Raw genomic sequence first — 19589 nt, forward strand, 5'->3', positions numbered from 1 at the left:
CATTGATCGGTAAACTTGGTCTTGGCTGGCTGTTCTTGCTGATCTTCTGGGGGAGGGGCCTGTTGCCGTAGTTCCCAAATGTCTTTGCCGGAGGCAGAATTGACCCGCCCTTGCCCGGTCTGGGCTAAGTAATCTGCTCGGGTTTGCTCTTGGGAGCTTTTGTTCCCTGCAAGATTTCTGAACAGCTTTGGAGGACGAGAGTGAAAATGGCGGCCTCCCAATATCTGCCCCGGAGGAGCCGAGAACTCAGGGCTCCACTCCTCAGTGACCCCTCAGAGAAAAGCAATCAATCACTCCTGTCTCCCCCATCTCCCGCTGCACTCGGTGCTCACCCGGCCTGTGACCAAGCATTTCTATCTCTGGCACCCAACCCTGTGTGGAGTCTCCAAACCCAGCAGATCCCTGCAGTGCGCTCCCGGGCCACTCCTCCTGGGGCGGGGGGGGGGGGGCGAGGGAGGTGAGTATCCCTGGATCTGCCGCTTGTTGGGTCCCTGCTGGAGGAGCAGTGGCCCGACTGTGCCGTGGATCTCAGTTTATGGCAACCCCGAGCTGAGAGCCTGCTCCACGGCTCCATCTCTGCAGCTGACTTCCCTGCTCTGATACCTGGGAGCTCTGCCACACTCCAGCACCCCTGGTCTTCCTGTGACCCCGAGGGTCCTGAGACCACACTGTCCCAATGAGGGTTCCACCCCCTGGCTTAGCCACTGGAGTGACATCCCTCAGCAGAACTGACTTCTAAAAGTTCTGATTTTGTGCTCCGCGGCTCTATCACTTGCCAGAAGCGGCCAACGGAGGCCTCCTCCCCGGCAGTCTATCCTCCCGAATATCGCCTCGGATTCACTTCTCCGCACGTCCTACCTTCCAGAAAGTGGTCGCTTTTCTGTTCAGAGAGTTGTTGCTCTTCTTTTCTTCCATCTCTGGTTGAGTTAGCAGGTGTTCAGAATGATTTGCTAGCTAGCTGTCTAGCTGAATTTCTGTGTCCAGACGAAACGAAGGCCTCCTACTCCTCCACCATCTTGGACTCTCTTCTCTCATTTTGTTCCATTTAAAAAGCAGTGTGATAGTTTCTGGGGCGCCTGGGTGGCTCAGTCGGTTAAGTGGCTGCCTTTGGCCCAGGTCATGATCTGAGGGTCCTGAAATCGAGCCCCACATCGGGCTCCCTGCTGAGCAGGGAGCCTGCTTCTCCCTCTCCCTCTCCCTGCCGCTTCCCCTGCTTGTACTCTCTAATAAAAAAATAAAAAATAAAAAATCTTTAAAAAAAAATAGAAAAGCAGCGTGGTAGTTTCAACAAATTGCCACATATCCTTCAACACTCCTCCCATGCAATGGTGGAGCTTATTTCCCCTCCAAGACTGTGAGCTATACTTAATGACTTGCTTCTAGTGAATAGAATACCACTTTAGTGATGGTGTCTGACTTGCAAGACAAGATCACAAAACACGTTGCAGCCTCCTTCGTGTGCTCTAGGATTGCTCGCTTTGCAGGTAGCCAGCTGCCAGCCCCTAAGGACACTAAAAAAGCCTTGTGAAAAGGTTCCTGTTTTGAGGAACTGAGACCTTTTACCAAGAACCAGAGAACAACGGAGTCTTCTTGCTAATAGCCATATGAATGAGCTATCTTGGAAGTGGATCCTCTACCCCCAGCAAAGCCACCCCCAAATTCCTGATCCTCAGAAACTACGGAATAACATTCACTGCTTTAGCCACTAAATTTTGATAAATTGTTATGCAGCAAGAGATAACTAATAAAGACTTGGGTAACATGAGTGTTACCACCCTAGCACCTCAAATTGTAGGCATGGCTTTAGAACTGAGCAGTAGGTGGAAGCCGGAAGGACTTTTTTTTTTTTTTTTTTTTTTTAAGATTTTATTTAAGAGAGAGGCAGAGGGAGAAGCAGGCTCCCTGAAAAGCAGGGAGCCAGATGCAGGACTCGATCTCAGGACCCTGGGATCATGACCTGAGCTGAAGGTGGACGCTTAACTGACTGAGCCACCCAGGTGCCCAGTTGGAAGGACTTTGAGCAATATTAGTGAAAGCCTAAGGTTCCTTGAATAGATTATTAGAAATCTGACAGCCATTAAGTAGGCTGCCAGTAGTAGCTTCAGGGGAAGTGAGGAACATGTTATTGGCAACTGGAGAAAGGGGGTTATTACTCAGTGGCAGGACATTTAACAACATTGCCACCTACAGTAATGTGGAAGGTAGAAAATTTAACAAGAGAACCGAATAACCTAGCTAGAATTCCAGTCAAAATGTTGAAGTTGCCACCTACCTTCTTCTTGCTGCTTATAGTAAAACGTGAGAGGAGAGAAGCTTGGAAGGACTGCTACAAAGGATCCAGCAAAATGGTGCAGCCACTTTGGAACACAGTTTGGCAGTTCCTTACAAAACTAAACATACTCTTTTCTATGATGCAACTGCTCTCCTTGGCATTAAGCCAAAGGGGTGAAAACTTATGTCCATACCTGCACATAGATGCTTGTAACAGCTTTATTCATAATTGCCAAAACCTAGAAGCAACCAAGATGTCCTTCAGTAGGTGAATGGATAAACAAACCGTGGTATATTCAGAGAATGGAATGTTATTTAGCACTAAAAAGAAATGAACTATCCAAACCATGAAAAAACATGGAGGAAACATAAATACATACTACTAAGTGAAAGAAACCACTATGAGAATGGTATATAGTGTCTTGACTCCCAACTCTATGACATTCTGCAAAAGGCAAAACTTGAGTAAAAAGATCAGTGGTTGCCAGGGGTTAGGGGGAAAATGGGGGTGATTGGCAGAGCAAAGAAGATTTTAGGGGACAGTGAAACTATCTTGTATGATACTATAATGGTGAATAAATATCATTATATATTTGTCTCAACCCACAGTATATATAAAACTAAGAGTGAGGGCGCCTGGATGGCTCCGTCATTAGGCAACTGCCTTCGGCTTGGGTCATGGTCCTGGGGTCCTGGGATCGAGTCCCACATCGGGCTCTCTGCTCCGCAGGAAGCCTGCTTCTCCCTCTCCCACTCCCCCTTGCTTGTGTTTCCTCTCTCACTGTGTCTCTGTCAAATAAATAAATAAAATCTTTACAAAACAAAACAAAACTAAGAGTGAACCCTAATGTAAACTATGACTTGTGGTGATAATGATGTAGGTTCATTAACTGTAACAAACATGTCCCTCTGGTGCACTCAGTTTTGCTGTGAACCTAAAACTGCTCTAAAAAAAGTAAGTCTATTTAGGGGCACCTGGGTGGCTCAGTTGGTTGAGCAGTCAACTCTTTGTTCCGGCTTAGGTCATGATCTCAGGGTCCTGGGATAGAACCGTGTGTCAGGCACTGCAGTCAGCAGGGAGTCTGCTTCAGGATTCTCTCTCCCTCTGCCCACCCCCACCCCCACTTTCTCTCTAAAATAAATACATACATCTTAAAAATAAAAAGTCTATTTAAAAAAAAGGATCAAGGACTGGTTTTGAAAATTCCCAGACCTAAGGTATATATGGGAACTTAGTTTGTCACAAAGATGGCACTGCCTATCTGCGGAGATATATGTAACATAGTAACTGACAAAGAATTAGTATCCAGAATATATAAAGATCTCCTACAAATCAATAATTAAAAAAAAAAAAGCTATAAAAAAAGAACCAAATGGCAAAAATCTATGTGAAACAACCTCAATCTCTCTAGCAATCACTGAAATCCAAGTTAATACAATATCATTTTATAAACAAGAGTATTTCCTCTTGAGCCTTTATTATTCATTTTCTTACACATGTAGTTTGCTTATGCTATAAATATTTTTGCATTTTGTTCTTTTCACTTACAACAAGCATTTCCTATTGTAAACATTTTTATGGCTTCAAAATATTCCATCATGTGGACAAACTGCAGCTTAACCATTTCCACACTGAGATTGGATTGACAAAACAATAAAAGCAGAATTTTAAGGATATAGTTACCATTTAAGAAGTGCCCTATACAAACATGGTGTTTAAATAGTACAGAATTAGCTGTGCTCTGTTCTCATCTGCATTTTTAAATAAGTACTGACCAGACTGTACTAGAAAAGTTTACTTCCTTATAAAAGAGAAAAAGCTCCATGTCAGTGCCTTACTTTTCTATTCATTTTCAAGATCTTTTTAAAATCTCATAAAATATGTTTAAAAAAACAATAGTTAATTTTTAGTTTTAATTTTTATACAATGAAAGGATGTGACTTGGTAGAACTGTATTATTCTTGGTAACACAGTTTAAAATGTGTTTATCTAAAATTGTTTGAAGAACAGAATATTCTAATTAAATATTCTGATTAATTCTGAGTTGCCATGTGACACTTTAGATTATAAATTTCCAAAGAATTAGAATATGAGGTAATGAAAACAAAATAACTTTTATGAAATTATACTACCTTTTAAACCATAACTTTTTTGATTCAGGAATATTTCCTACTGCTTTCCTGTTCATCATAAGCATTAGTTTGTTAGCAAATAGCCATTTCACCCTCTTGACAGCTGAACTTCCCCCTTTTTAGGATGCTCTCAGCCCTATGCTGTGCCTTTTCTGATAGCTCCATAAGCAGCCTTCTATTATATAGTCATTTTGTAAGCCTATTTCTTTCATTGGATTGAAGGTTTCCATATGGCACAAACACGGTGTTTGCAACCCACATACTGAGCATTCAATATACATTTTTATATTTCAAATTAATTCCCCCCAAAATGGAGGAGGGATAAAACAAATATTTGTAGCAACTCTTGTTGTTTCATTTCACAAAACAAAAAATAAAATAAAAACAGATATCTAATCTTTGATGAGAAATTTACTGAATGCTTACTTTGTGGCAAATACTAAGTGCTTATAACATTCTCAAAATTTTCAAAACAATCAAGGAGGTAGGTGGTATTATATTTACACAGAGAGAACTGAGGGAATAAATGCACTGAACTAGCACTAGTGATATAGTAGAGAACAGACTCTGCCTTTTGTGGAACTTGCTGAAATCGCATACAAAATGTATCAGCATTCTAGATTTATATATAACTTTATATATATTATGAGCTTGGAAATGGGAGTTCATCCCTGAAATGGATCCATACTTAGGACTGACAAAAAACAGAGACTGAAAAGTTGAAGCTCAGACTCTGATGACCTCTTCAAGGTAAGAGGGACCCTGAAAGATCACTCTGCCTTTGCTGACAGCATCCAACCTTGTGAGAATCTGATCTTCGGGTTTACAGAATATATTCTCAAGAGAAGATTTATAAAGTAATAAAAGGAATTGGGTAGAATTAAGATACTATGCAATTAAAGAAATAAGAGTTAAGACTTTCACCTTTTTAAACTAGATATTTTTCTATCTTGCATATAAACCTCAGATAAGAACAGGGTGAAGCCACAGTAGAAGTCTGAACACAGAATGGACTTTGGCCTCCTGGCCTCTAAGTGGGGTACGAAGGTCCAGGGGAAGGAAGGATAAGACTTCCAGGTACCATCACAAGTCATGCAGCAAAGCTGTGAACCCTAGCTGCTATGCCATTTTGAATTTTATTTACCTCTCTCTCTCTCGAGACACCCAGTTCAAAAATACAAACCCCTCCCCCCAAAGAGAGAGAGAAAGAGAGAAGTTTCAGGTCTGAAATACCAAATTTGCATCAGACACTCTTCCTGTTAAACACTGAAGTTGCTGAAGTTGACTCAGAGCTCCTCTCACCAGGCCAGTGCAACCTAATCAGTAAACTTCAAGATCTTCACAACTAATCTCCAAGGCCCCAAAGTTTCAAATAAAACCAAAAGTGAACACAGAAAGTGAACAAGAGAAGTTTTAGAAGCTACTTCCTAATTCTGGGTGGGCAGAAAATTGCCTTTTACTCTAAAGTAACATAGAACACTTTTCTTATCTATCACAGTATGATCTAGGAAATCTGAGGCAAAGGCACCAAACTATTTCCAAATGCAATGACTTGCAAACAGGATGACCATGGCTCTGTGTCCCCTGAAATCTACTCAAACGTGCCTAGGGAAGGGAGACCAACACAGCACTCAACACACACAACAGTACCTATGTGACATTAGGAACCTTTTATTGAGACAAAGCAAACAGTGGCCTGAAAATACCACAGCATGAAGGCAGGCTGAGGAAACCAATCTGATTTCTTTTTCCTCTATGGCGGCCCAAACGACGAACTAATAAAGACACTCCAAGATTACTATTTATACTTAAGGCAATTTAAAAAGCGAGGTCTTAACCAAAAAGCCTGTACCTGGCATTCAAAAAAATACATTTTTTGGATGGACTAAAAGACCTAATTGGCTACGGAAAATCTGTACAGCAGGGACCTGTTTTCAGCAGGTAAGCCTATATACAAGTAAGAATCTCTTACTCTTGTAACATTGTCCTGTTTTAAGAGAAAATGTTTAACTCCCATGCCCTGCAGAGGTTTCTATGACCCCAGAGAAGCACAGACCTATCTCTATTAGAGAACTATTTACACTGCACTATAAATACACATACAACACACATCTGCCCCCTCCTATTTCCCAAATAGGCTGTGAATGCCTTCTGTGAGGAGTTATGGCTCATTCATTTTTATTATCTACAGTGACAATTAGTAGGCACCCAACATCTTTTTTTTTTTTTGCATGAATGCTAAATGAAAATGATTTTACAACACCACTACTGGTTACATTTCAAACATTCCCACCATTACCCATCTCCAAAACAAAAACACTAAATTGCTACCAAGTTTACTATGTTTTTCACAATATAGCGCTTCAGGACTTTTTAATGTAAATAAACATTTTTGATTAACTAATTTTCAAAATAATGATACAAATTTAGCATTCTTCTTGGAATGGAAAATTTGCTTGGAGATTACTTCATTCTTTTTCTCTTTTTCAAAAGTGCATCTCGTAGTGCCAGCTGGAACATAAGAAAAAATATTTAAACATGGCAACTCTTGGGTACCCCGTTATACTAATTTGGTTATATGGCCGTGTACTGGAATCACTAAATCAACAAATCATCCTGAGATAATTGTGTGTCTTCGGTGTGTGATGGATACTATTCCATGAATTCCCAAGCACCATTCTTTGATTCCTAGTAATTTTTTAAGAGCCCTAGCTTTTGAATTTTAACAATATAGATATGTGTTTTTATTTGTTTGCTTTGTTAAAGAATTTTTGGGGGTGGGATTGCCTGACTCTAAATGTTCAAATTTCTTGGATTTTATGATTTTTAAATTATTGACTCCTTGCCTTTATTCATATCTGGGTCTTGGTATGTCTTTGTAGATGGGCAGAATAGCTAAGGATAGACACTTAAGGTAGAAAAATTAACAAGTTCATTTTAACCTAATTTGTATGGCTGAGGATGTATTTCTCAGACTCATCTGTGCCTTATTTTCTCATCTGTAAAATATAAAATCACAGTACTGCTCGTATTGTTGTATACTGATTTAGTTAAAATAAAACGGAAAGCTCTAGAATAATCAAGGGACAGGGTAAGAACTGTATGTTAGATAATGATGTTATAACCCAAGGTTACATAAGTTTCATTCTGCTCATTAAACTTTGTAATAAAGCACAGACTACTCACTAGTCTCACACATATCTCAGTTCCCTTCTCCCTTCAACTGCTACCGTTTGAACATAAGGAGCCTGTATATTCTCCTTCCTCTTCCTTTATACCTTTCTAAAGGTTTGACTTCAAGATCCTCCTCTCTCTGCCATAAGCTTCACCTTCCTTTTCTAGTCTCACCTTTTTACATATTCTTTTTTTAAAAGTTAAGATTTACTTGTTTATTTAACAGAGAGAGAGAGTGCACAAGCAGGGGGAATGGCAGGCAGAAGCAGAGGAAGAAGCAGGTCCCCGAGGAGCAGGGAGCCCAATGCTGGGCTCTATCCCAGGGCCCTGGGATCATGACCTGAGCCGAAGGCAGATGCTTAACCGACTGAGCCACCCAGGTGCCCCACCTTCTTATATATCCTATGAGTATACTCTAAAAATGTACAGTAAGACCTCATGTATACTTTTAAGCCATGTAAGACCCTTTTATTCAGGACAATAAAATACCACTGAGAGGTAGAAGGGGTATAAAATGTGATGCTCCTTTTCCAGAGGGTGCTTCGGGTGTGTGAGATAATAGAAAATATATACTGGTCTCTAGCCCTGGTTCCTGGCACAGAGCTCCTAAAACTGGTAATTTCCTAAGTGATAAGGGCATCTCCTTTTAATATTTGTCTTTGACCCGGTCCCTGACACAGGGGTCCCAAAACCCTTGTAAATTCCTAAGTGATAAGAGCACTAGGAGCATCTTTTGTACTAATGAGGCAAGTAAGTGGGCTCCTGGAGAGGGGCTGATCCAAGAAAGACCTTGGAATTTTTGGCAGCCCTCACCCCCAACCCACACACTTTTCCAGAGAGGGGAAAGAGGCTGGAAATGGAATTAATAATTGATCATGCCTATGTGATGAAGCCTTCAAAAAACCTCCTTAGTGTGAGGTTCTGAGAGCTTGCAGGTTAGCAAACACATCTGCACCGGGAGGGTGATGAATCCCACTTCTGTCCACAGGGACAGAAGCTTCTGCATTCAGGACCCTCCCAGACCTTGCCCTATGTATCTTTTCATCTGGCTGTTCATCTATATCCTTTATTACATCCTTTAATAAATGGGTAACCTTAAGTAACCATTGCGCTGAGTCCCATAAGCAGCTGTAACGAATTAATCAAACCCAGGGAGAGGGTCACTGGTCAGAAACATAGGTTATCACCTGGGCTTGCGACTGGTTTCTGAAGTGTGTGTGTGTTTTGGGGGAGGAGGGCTGCGGAAGGTGGCAGATGCAGTCTCATGGGACTGAGCCCTTAACCTGTGAGATCTGACACTATCTCCAAGAAAACAATGTCAGAATTGAATTGTAGACACCCAGCCAGTATTACAGAAAATTGCTTGTGTAGGGACAAAACCTCCACACACTGGGTGACCACACACTGGGTGACCGTAAATGTCAGAAGTGAAGTATAATGTGTGAGTAGCAAAAGAAACACACAAAAGGTAGACTGAAATGGGTTTTTCTATTTTAGGGTCACAGGTCAGTTTGAGGGATGCTCTGAAGTTGCACTGCCCAATCCAGTAGCTACTAGTTACATGTGGCTTTTGGATGTTTGAAAAATGGCTAGTCCAAACTGAGATGTGCCACAAGTGTAAAACACACACTGGATCTCAGTTAGTTCTAAAACAAGAAGGTACGGTATCGGGGCGCCTGGGTGGCTCAGTCGGTTAAGCGGCTGCCTTCGGCTCAGGTCATGATCCTGGGGTCCTGGGATCGAGCCCCACGTCCGGCTCCCTGCTCAGCGGAGAGCCTGCTTCCCCCTCTCCCTCTGCCTGCCACTCTGCCTACTTGCGCTCTCTCTGTCAAATAAATAAGTAAAATCTTAAAAAAAAAAAAAAAAAAAAAAAAAAAAAAGAAGGTATGGTATCTCTAATAACTTTTATATTGATTACATATTGAAATGATACTATTTTGGATATATTAGGTTAAATAAGATATATTACTAAAATGAATTTCACCTCTTTCTTTTACTTTTTTATTTTAAAATTATTTATATGGTTTGTATTGAATTTCTATTGGGGAGTGCTGGTCTAGGGTGAAGAAGAGAATTAAGAGAAAATTAGGAATCTAGAGTCAAGTTTTATAATGGAGAGATCTTGAAGAAAATATAAGGCAAGGACACATAACTAGAAATTCTGATTAATTTCAGGTTCCAAATGGCAAGGAAACTGGAAAACAAGGAAAAGACATTCTTGAACCAACAGGTCCAATGTCCAATGAACTCAACTCTTACTTTTAAATAAAAAATTCTTTCATCTCATGACTCAAGAGGTGCTGGCCAGGAACAAAGCAAGGCTTCCAAATCACGCCAAAAAAATCTCGCTAAAACAACAGAGGAAGTAGGGAGTGGGGGGAACATCCAAGGTCACAAAATGTAGCAACGTCACAAAAACTTCATAATGAAGGAAGGAACAAACCATGGTGCAACTCAGTGGTTACTATTCTTTAACCGTACAATCTTATAAAGCTCTGCTGAAGGATAAGCTAATAGATGAATCAATTCAACTGTGAATTTAAGTTGAATTGGCAAAATTCAGATATTTATTTATTAACATTTATTTACTTAGGGAGAGTGAGAGCAGGAGGAAGGGGCAGAGGGAAGAGAGAGAATCCCAAGTAGACTCCCTGCTGAGCGCATGGAGCTTGATCTCACGACCCTGAGATCCAGTCAGATGCCTAACTGAAAGCCATCTGGCATCCCAAAATTCAGATATTTAAAATCCGAAATGGCACCTTTCTTTTCACCTCAATTTTAACAACCTCTATTCAAAATGCTGTCACTTTATTATTTATATAATGTTGTTGGACATAGCTTAGAACCAGAAAAATGAAATAAGCAGATAGGTAGGTTTTATTTTTTTATTTTTTAAATATTTATGTATTTGAGAGAGAGAGAGCAAGCGAGCGAGCACAAGCAGGGGGAGCAGCAGAGGGAGAGGGACAAGCAGACTCTACTGAGCAGGGAGCCCGAAACGGGGCTCGATACTAGGACCCCAGGATCATGACCTGGGCCAAAGGCAGATACTTATCCGACTGAACCACCAAGGCGCCCCAGGTAGGTTTTAAATGGCACTTAATTCAGTTAATGCTGCCTTGGTGCCCCCATAGACGGAACACTGCCCTAGAAATCTGGCCATTAACATTCCGGCCTGGCAGACTTATCTTGGCTAGCAATTTAGGAACACTGGTTTACTCTTGACTTGATTTCCTGGTGATCCTTCAGAATACATTTAGAAATACTCTGGTACATTCCCCGTAGAGAAAGATATGAAAACATGAATTTGTTTTACTATAATAAATTACTAAAATAAGCAAGCCTACTGAGCAGCACCAGACTACATAGCAAAGGCTATAAACAGATAAAATGAAATCCTCAAAACCTGTAAACATAAAAGCTTTGCAAAAGGGCACATAAGGAAGGATCAAAATATTGTCTTTCACAGATGGCAATGTCGAGCAATGTTCGTATAGGGATGACCTTACAGACCATCTAGCTTACACTCCTTTCGTTATAGAGGAAGAAAATGGACTCCCCTTTGGTCACACAGGTGAATCTCAACCAAGTCAGGTGTAGGATTTACATGTCCTGACCACTTTCTACCTCTCCATGCTCTCCAATACTCCCCATTAATCCTAAGACACTCATAACACAAGGTCCTAAAGGCACAACTGTCTCAAGAGTAAAGAAGTCTTAAAATGACAACAGTATTCGAACCAATCAAGTTTCATTGAACTCACCTGCTTTTCTCGGAAGGAACGCTTGTTTTTTGCCCGGACATTATGGCTATATCGCATCATCATAAAGTTCTTCTGTTTTTTCTTCTCTTTATTTGTGGAACTGGAAAATGGGTTCATTTTGGTTTTCTTCCTCACAAATTCTTTTCGGTCTGTCTTTCCAGCCTAGCACACACACAAAAACACTTCAAGAGTTATCTAATCCACATACGTGTCTCCTCTATGCCAGGCTCTATTCCATCCTCTACTGGATGTCAAGGACAAAAAGATGGATGGAACTCAGTCCTTGCTCCCCAGGAACTCACTCCAGGGGAGAAATGACCATGATATATTGTAATGGAGCAAGGGAAGCTCAGTGGAGGAAAAGAGTGTAATTCAGCCAGTCAGATCAGAGGAGCTTCCTAGAAAGGGAGATGGATGAGCTGTTTTTGCAGGATGAAGGCACTCATGGTGGGAGAAAGGAGGGGAAGGGTAGAGCATTTCAGGAAGTACAGATAGAATATGAGAAGGTAGAGAAGAAAGAACATGGATTTTTAAACTTATCTAAACAGGTTTCAGTACAAATGGAATGCACAGGGTATTGTGGAACCAGTATGGGATGATGCCTAAAACAAATAAAGGTGTAGAAAATAAAGCTGAAAGGTAGGCAGTTGGGAATGCTGGAGATGTGCAATCACATGCAGCCCACAGCACCTGCCAGAGGCTATTCTTTAATTAGTGTAAACATTTCCCTGCTTTCCTAAGAGCTCGGATAAATGCACTGAGCCTCCCAGATACAAGAACAGGTGCTAGTGCCTTTGTGTGTTCCCCATCTTGTTTTGGATGTTGGTTACATGGCTATCTAGTTGTTAAAACTCATCTAACAGAACACCTAATATCTGTGCATTTTATTCTATGGTAATTATACCTTTATTTAAAACATCAAAATAAAAGACTGCCATTCTATGGCTATTCATTTTATTTCATTTTTCATCTTATTTGCTTTCTGTTTGAAGAACCAGGGAAAGATATGCTTCACTTACCATTGCTGTTGCTAGTCTTGTCTCCTTGTCAGACTTTGGCTTCTTATGAAGGCGTTCAATGTCCCGAAGAGAAAGTAACTCACCCCTGGGGTAAAGAACAAATATAATATGAAACCAGGGTGGAGGTCCTTTCCCTAATACTTTCATCACCACGTGAGCTGACTGAAGAAGCTCTGGTATGTGTGTTGTTTTACCTGGGCTCCTCATCACTATCGATTTCAATATATTTCCTCTTTTGGGCTTTCCCTGGGGCAGCGTCGAGTTCTTTCCTCATTTGGGCCATGCGGATTTTCTGGAAGTCTTCCTGAGTTAAAACTCGGCTCGTGCTAATGGCTGCAGCTTTGGCTTTCCGCTCCTCCATGGGCATGCCGTTGAGCTTCTTGGACTTGGAAGTACACAACAGAGGTTTGAAGAGCTACTAGCTCAAGTGAAAGTTAACACTATTAGTCCCCCCCCCCCAAGGCCCAGCATGAATTAGGTCTTAATAAACATCAGAGTGATGCACCTATACAAGGAAATTTCAGGACTTACTATTTCTTGCTGTTCTTCATCAGAAGAGTGGTGCACATCAACCCACTCACCATCGGCATCTGCCTCCTCACTGAGACTGGTACTTTCCCACCCATCTGTGTGAAAAACAAGACACTGTTAGTGCTGTCACTTTGTGTACTCATGTTAGGTTGAAATAAATCAAGCAAAAGTAAGGTAAAAGTGAACAGAGCTCTACGGACTAATACTTGAGCAATATTTATTGTTAAATAAACCACATCAATGGGAAATACACACGACCATGTATCTACCATGAGCTAAACCTTATAATCACTTTCTTTAACTCTCACGACTCAACAGAAGAGGAAGAGACCCTGTAAGTTAAGATACCTATCCCAAGCCACATTGCTAGAAAATGTGGCCTACGGTGAAATCATAAAAATCATGTCTGATTCTAGAGCCCATGTTCTTTCCACCAAAGCATGTCCATCAAAACAGCACCTGGACATTATCTTGGCCACACAGCGAGGGTCTGACAACTTGTATAAGCATATTTATACATGTTTTTAGAAACTAGTTAGAAACAGTCATTCAGAGAACTGAAGTCGAAGATTCTGGATGTGAAAGAACCTTGCAGATACCTCAATGAAGAGGCATTAGCTCTTAACGGAGTCACCACAATAAGCTTTCAAAATCACAGATACTTGCAATTTTTCAGTTCCCCATAAGAAAGTGTTTCAGCTTTTTGGTATGGCATAAACACAACCACTCTTACCGAGGCCTCAACTCTATCTCTAGTCTGGTATCTTGCTATGTTCCACCCTGTATCCTACATTGTAATAGTTTCTTAAATCCTTCAGGGCTTTGCTCATAGTTTGCCTGGAAAATCTCCACTTCTATCATTCCTCACTTATTATTCAAGATACAGCTCATGGGTCAACATCTCTCTGAGGTCTTTTTTTTTTTTTTTTTTTTTTTTAAAGATTGATTTATTTATTTTGAGAGAGAGAGTGCGAGCACTCGAGCAGGTGGAGGGACAGAGAGGGAAACAAGGAGACTCCCCACTGATTGGGGAGCCTGAGATCATGACCTGAGCTAAAACCAAGAGTCAGATGCTTAACTCATTAAGACACCCAGGTGCCTCCCTTTGAGGCCTTTTTTGAACCTCTGAGGTAGACCTGACTTCTCTCCTGCCCTTAGGCCCCATTTTAATCACAGATCTTGGTAACACTTTATTGCTGAGCTATTTATAAAAGATCTTCAAGGACAGGCACCATACCATTCATCTTTACATTGACAGTGGCTAGCTCACAGGTAATGCTTTAAAAAGTTTTGCTGATATGATGAATTAATTAATATGAAGAGATAGGACTCTAGCAATCAAGGTAATAAAGGCTAACCATGGAAATCAGAATGGAGTTTTCTCAAGCATTCTTCAATAATGTTCAACAAGTGTTCTCCTTCAACAAGGAGTATCCTGGAAGATTGCTCAGGACTAATCTTCATCATTTTTTCTCGACAATGAACAAAAAACTATTATTTTTTCCCAAGTGGCCAGCATGCTCTTGATAAGGGGCAGCTGTCCTGAGGACATGACATCTACACTACACTGCAAGTTCCCTAAGAGCAGGAACCATGCCCATTTTGATCCTCAATGTCTGTAACAATGCTTGGCACATAGTCCTTGCTCAATAAATACCTGTCCAATGAATGTTCAATCAGCATAAAGATTTCAAGGTCAATACAGTATAGGAGTGATTTTATCTTGAAAAATGGTGAAATGAAAATGAACCTTCACCGTTTTCAGCATCCTCTTCTTTTTCAACTTCTAGAACTTCTGCTCCTGGAATGTAATCTTTAGCATCTAATTCTCCATATTCTTGCACTCTTGCTTCTATGGAGGCCTCTGTAGGCTTACCCTAAAGGAAAGAACACTGTTTCGTTTTGTTTTAAAGATTTACTTATTTGAGAGGAAGAGTGAGAGCGCGTGTGCGCTCGTGCAAGTGGGGGGAGAGGCAGAGGGAGAGAATCTCAAACAGACTCCCTGCTGAGCATGGAGCCCCACACAGGGCTCGAGCTCATGACCCTGAGATCACGACCTGAGCCAAAATAAAGAGTTGGACGCTTAACCAACTGAGCCACCCAGGCGCCTCCCCCAACCCCCAACACTGTTTTTAGTAAGGTTCTTAGACTGCATTATTCATGAAAAGGATGAGGTCTTGAGGCACCTGGGTAGCTCAGTCAGTTAAGCATCCCACTCTTGATCTCAGCTCAGTATTGATCTTAGGGTTGTGAGTTCAAGCCTCATATGTGAGTTTAAGCCTCAAAAAAAAAAAAAAAAAAAAAGGATTCTCTAAGAGTATGAATGTAGAAGAGAGAATCATGAACAAGAGAAGTAATCAAAGGACAAAAACAATCCACTTATGCCTTGGGTCAAAGTAAATCCCTCAGCCAGAATTCTGCCTATTTTTTTGCTCTCCTCTGATCTGAATCAGGAAACTGGTAGTTAATAGAGAACTGTTCCAATTCTCAAGTCTTGCGATCATCACCTCTTTCTGTTACATACACAACATTTCTCTTCCTTCCCAATTCCAAAGAGGTGCTATCTGGCTGGGGAACAGCCCGTTCGATACTGGCATCAGTTACTGACTGATCTCTGGAATTCCAATCTGTTAACGATGTCAAAAGTTTTCAGGATGAAACAGCCTGACAGGTCTATAAGACTCAGTCAGCATCAAAGAGCATGTGCCAACTACAAAATAGTTAAGGCAATGGTATTCAATTCAACTGTATTCTGATAATAAAATTGCCAATACTCATAGTGGAAGCTTCATAAACACCAAAACTCATACTGTAGGAAGTTATTCTCACCTTCTGAGACTGGAACCTTTGGATCAACATATGCATGTTTCACCTACCCGGAATTTCTTCTGCAACATCTTAGGATTCAGTGTTCGGAAGAGCTGAATCAAAGTTCTAGCAGACATCATCACATCTGTAAAATAATATCTTTAATTAGGAACTCCAGAGCAAAGAGTCTATTGAGAAAAGAGTCACTTGATATTCTTTGATCTACAGAGAATAACATGCATCTTACTCTTATCTCTGTGTGTTTTATACTGAGCCAGGTCTTGGAGAAGTTCTTCAGTCATGGCTAGAGGACATCGAGCTGTTATCTCTTTTATAGCATTGATTCTAGAAAAGGAAAATGAATTTAAAAAGCCCAAACAGCAATCTCAGATGGTTCAATCCAGGGAGGTTTCCTAAAAAGACTAAATAAAAAGGTATATAAATTGGGGACTTCCAGGGTCAATAGTCCTTTAAAAACATATCCACTGCCTCCAGGTATGTTCTACATACCCTACTGTCATGACCTCCCCAGAGTTCTTGTCGGTGACAAAATTGTTGGCCACAGTCATGAGCACTGATTGAATGATCTGAATTGGGAATAAAAGAAAAGAGATGAGTGCCGATAAAATGCCTCTACCTACTCGAACATGCGAGGATGAAGGGACAATAGACTATTCACAGTAAAACAGCCTTGCATCTTCAACATGGGAGTTGGAAGGAATCAAGACTGAGCAAGACAGATAAAAATACTTTGGGTTTCAGTCTTCCTGGCTATCCTTAGATTAAATTTTGCTCTCTTTTAGTATTATTTTTCAATATGGATTTAAAAAATTGCTTTGACTCAGGACCATCCAATGATTTTATTCTATTTTATTTATTTTTAAATAGGCTCTACACCCAGCATGGAGCCCATCACAGGGCTTGAACTCATGACCCTGAGATCAAGACCTGAGCTGAGATCAAGAGTTGGACGTTTAACCAACTGAGCCATCCAGGTGCCCCTCCAATGCTATTTTAATCAAATAAAGGAATTAGCGTTGAAAAATAATCACTATAAAAATTTACTGATTATTTTTTTAATTTACTGATATTCTTGTCTTCTCTGACAAAAGATTTAGCAATTAAAGTCAGAATTCTCAACAACTTATCTAAAACAACTTTACTTTTCTACGGTAATTTTTTTTTTTTTCCTCCAGTTTCTATAAACGTGTGTGTCTATCTCCTTAAGAGTTAGTGTCTCGGGGCGCCTGGGTGGCTCAGTCGTTAAGCGTCTGCCTTCGGCTCAGGTCATGATCCCAGGGTCCTGGGATCAAGCCCCACATCGGGCTCCCTGCTCAGCAGGGAGCCTGCTTCTCCTTCTCCCTCTGTCTACCACTCTGCCTACTTGTGCTCTCTGTCAAATAAATAAAATCTTTAAAAAAATAAAAATTAAAAAAAAAGAGTTAGTGTCTCTTCTCATTTTGAAGAAAAGGGGGGAAGGGGGCAGTCATCCCTGTGGGGAAAGCTACCATGATATATTTAATAGTGGCACTGCTATGCAGACAGAGGTAAGGTTTAAGAGTTCTCACCTCTGGGGGTACTAAGTGATGAGATGCTTGGGCAGCAAACAGAAGGATCTTTGTTACTTCTAAAAATGTAAGAGATCAGAAAGATCATAGTCAGCTTACTGTTCTGTCTCTTAGGACTATAGCAAACATGGCAAGCACGTTCTCACCTTACATGCTACCGCTGCTTATTCCAGCTGGAACACCCAACCCCCAGATCCCTGCCTGGCTCACTCCCTCACTTCCCTCAGGTCCCTGCTCAGCTGACGCCTTTTCCAAATGTCTTTCCTGACATAACCTAAACTGGAACCTACCCCAGCCCTCTTTGTTCTTTATTCTTCCTTTTTCCTCAAAATACTTATCTTCACCTGGACACTGTATACACAGCACTCTCTGGATCTCCCTCCAGAATGTAAGCTCTATGAAGATGAGGACATTCTTTATGTTCTCTGTGGAATTCTTAGCGACTAACTCAGTGTCCAGCCCAGAAATCACTAAGTAAGTGAGTAACTACAAACAAACATATACACATGCTCTCCCTTCAAAGGGGCAGTGTATATTAGGAACAAGACCTCTGGCAGAAGAAAGAAGTGAGGTGAATCCTAATTTGCCATTTATTTGCCGAGTGACCGAGTGGTCTTTTTATTTCTACACCTCCCAGGACTGAAGTGAAGATCTGATGAGATGATGTAGTAAAGCATTTAGCAGCACAGCGCTTGGCTCATGTTAGATGTTCAACGAATGCTGGCTTCCTTCCTATCTTGGTTCAAGTTCAAAGGCAAAAGCAACCATCTCTTCTTTCCTGCTCTTATGTTGTTTTTAACTAAGAATACACACGAAGACAATGATAACAGTAAGATAAAATTCTGATATCTATTACAGTTACAGTAGGTCAGACTTCATTTTTAGAACTTTCTACCTGTTTATAGTATTACAAAAAGACTTGCTTTGAGAATCCAGTCTTTTTTCTTCCAAAAATAACTATTTCTTAAAGTTGATAAGCAGAACATTTAACCCATGGCAGACTGGGGGAAAGAAAACATAAGGGTTTCTCTCCCCTTTTCTGAAACAGAACACACTTTACTCCTAACACTTGCCTTTAATAATTCCAGAACAAAAGGCATGGGTGGTTATTCTAACCCAAAGTCACCGAAGGAACATGGCAAGTGGGAAGCTTACCTCTTTGGTGGGGCTGCAGAAACCTTTGCACAAATGGATAGAAGTTAAAGAGAAAAAGCTGTGGAAAGAAGAATGCAGAGACTTTAATATTTATGTAACTGAAGCTATAGAGTTTTATTTCTCCCTAACACAATTTTATCACAAGCTCACCTAACTAGGGATCATCTTTTATTTTTGTTTTTTCTCAACAAGCATTCATGATTCAGTGTGCTATATTACCCAAGGAAAGGGAGGCTATACTGCTGCCATCCTCATTATGTCAAGGAAGAAGAATGTACATGCAGAATAAACCAGGGGAAAAAGAGGCAACCAAAATGTAACATTCTTCTACTTTTAAAATCGGTGTGGCTGCAGAACTTTTTTAAGTCTTCAAAGATAAACAGGATTATAGGAAGGAATAGCAATGATATTAAGGCTCCAAAGCAAGGGATAAAATAGTAACTCAAACCTGAATAACATCTGGTATAATTTAATCACCAAAACCCCCACAGTTCTCATTTTATTACTGGATACCAGTCCAATCACACTGGAGGAAGCTCTGTATTAGCTCGATATTACTCTGAGCACTCTAGAGTCTACCTAAATAAAGGTGACAGGGTCTAGTTATTAAAGCAACTGTATTTTTTTTTAAATTGTAGTTGACATACAGTATTATATTAGTTTCAGGTGTCCAACATAGTGACTTGACATTACTATACATTACAAAATGTTCACCAAAGCAGCTGTAATCTTTAACTACACAAGGAGAGAAGCTTTGGAAATGGATTGGTCTTTCTCAAAGTTCACCATGTCAGAATAAATTAATTTTTTCTATTTAGCCACAAAGCAAAACCAGGACCAGGACCAGACAAGTAATACGGAAGATTTAGGTTCAGTACAAAGATGGATGCTCAACTGTAGTCAGTTGTGAAACTCTAGTATCATTTCTATCAAACCATGCTTAAATTACACATCACTTCTGCTTTCCTATCAAGCTCAAATTTGGGCCTGACATGAAATTTCTGTGCAAATGTAACATAAATTCATCTGGTAATCCTGCTGTAGGACTACAGCCCGTGGAGAAAAGGCATTTTATTCATTAAGATGTTAAGTTTTTCTTAGAAAAAGGGAACAAGTGCTTTCATTATTCACATGTACTTTCATTTTTAACAGAATATTTGTTGACA

At 40.5% G+C, this 19589-nt stretch overlaps 1 protein-coding gene across 3 annotated transcripts in view; it reads right to left on the reverse strand.

Moving 5' to 3' along the window:
* Positions 1-3712: 3712 nt before the first annotated feature.
* Positions 3713-19589, reverse strand: part of SDAD1 (SDA1 domain containing 1) — a 29349-nt gene continuing 13472 nt past the window's right edge. For 2 of the 3 annotated variants that reach the window (XM_045880976.3, XM_054508889.2), the window contains 11 exons: positions 18424-18481; positions 17269-17327; positions 16211-16287; positions 15948-16045; positions 15769-15845; positions 14643-14769; positions 12893-12987; positions 12556-12746; positions 12362-12446; positions 11343-11504; positions 3713-6915 (listed from right to left, as the gene is read on the reverse strand). In XM_045880976.3, coding sequence (XP_045736932.1) covers positions 6868-6915; positions 11343-11504; positions 12362-12446; positions 12556-12746; positions 12893-12987; positions 14643-14769; positions 15769-15845; positions 15948-16045; positions 16211-16287; positions 17269-17327; positions 18424-18481 — 1077 coding nt within the window. In that variant the 3' untranslated portion in view covers positions 3713-6867. The remainder of the gene's footprint in view (positions 6916-11342; positions 11505-12361; positions 12447-12555; positions 12747-12892; positions 12988-14642; positions 14770-15768; positions 15846-15947; positions 16046-16210; positions 16288-17268; positions 17328-18423; positions 18482-19589) is intronic. The other variant, XM_045880977.3, reaches the window with a different exon arrangement.

Source organism: Mirounga angustirostris, unplaced genomic scaffold, assembly GCF_029215605.1.
Source record: "Mirounga angustirostris isolate CCGP_5_RB_7025 unplaced genomic scaffold, mMirAng1.0.hap1 SCAF_2, whole genome shotgun sequence".
NCBI classification, from domain to species: Eukaryota; Metazoa; Chordata; class Mammalia; order Carnivora; family Phocidae; genus Mirounga; species Mirounga angustirostris.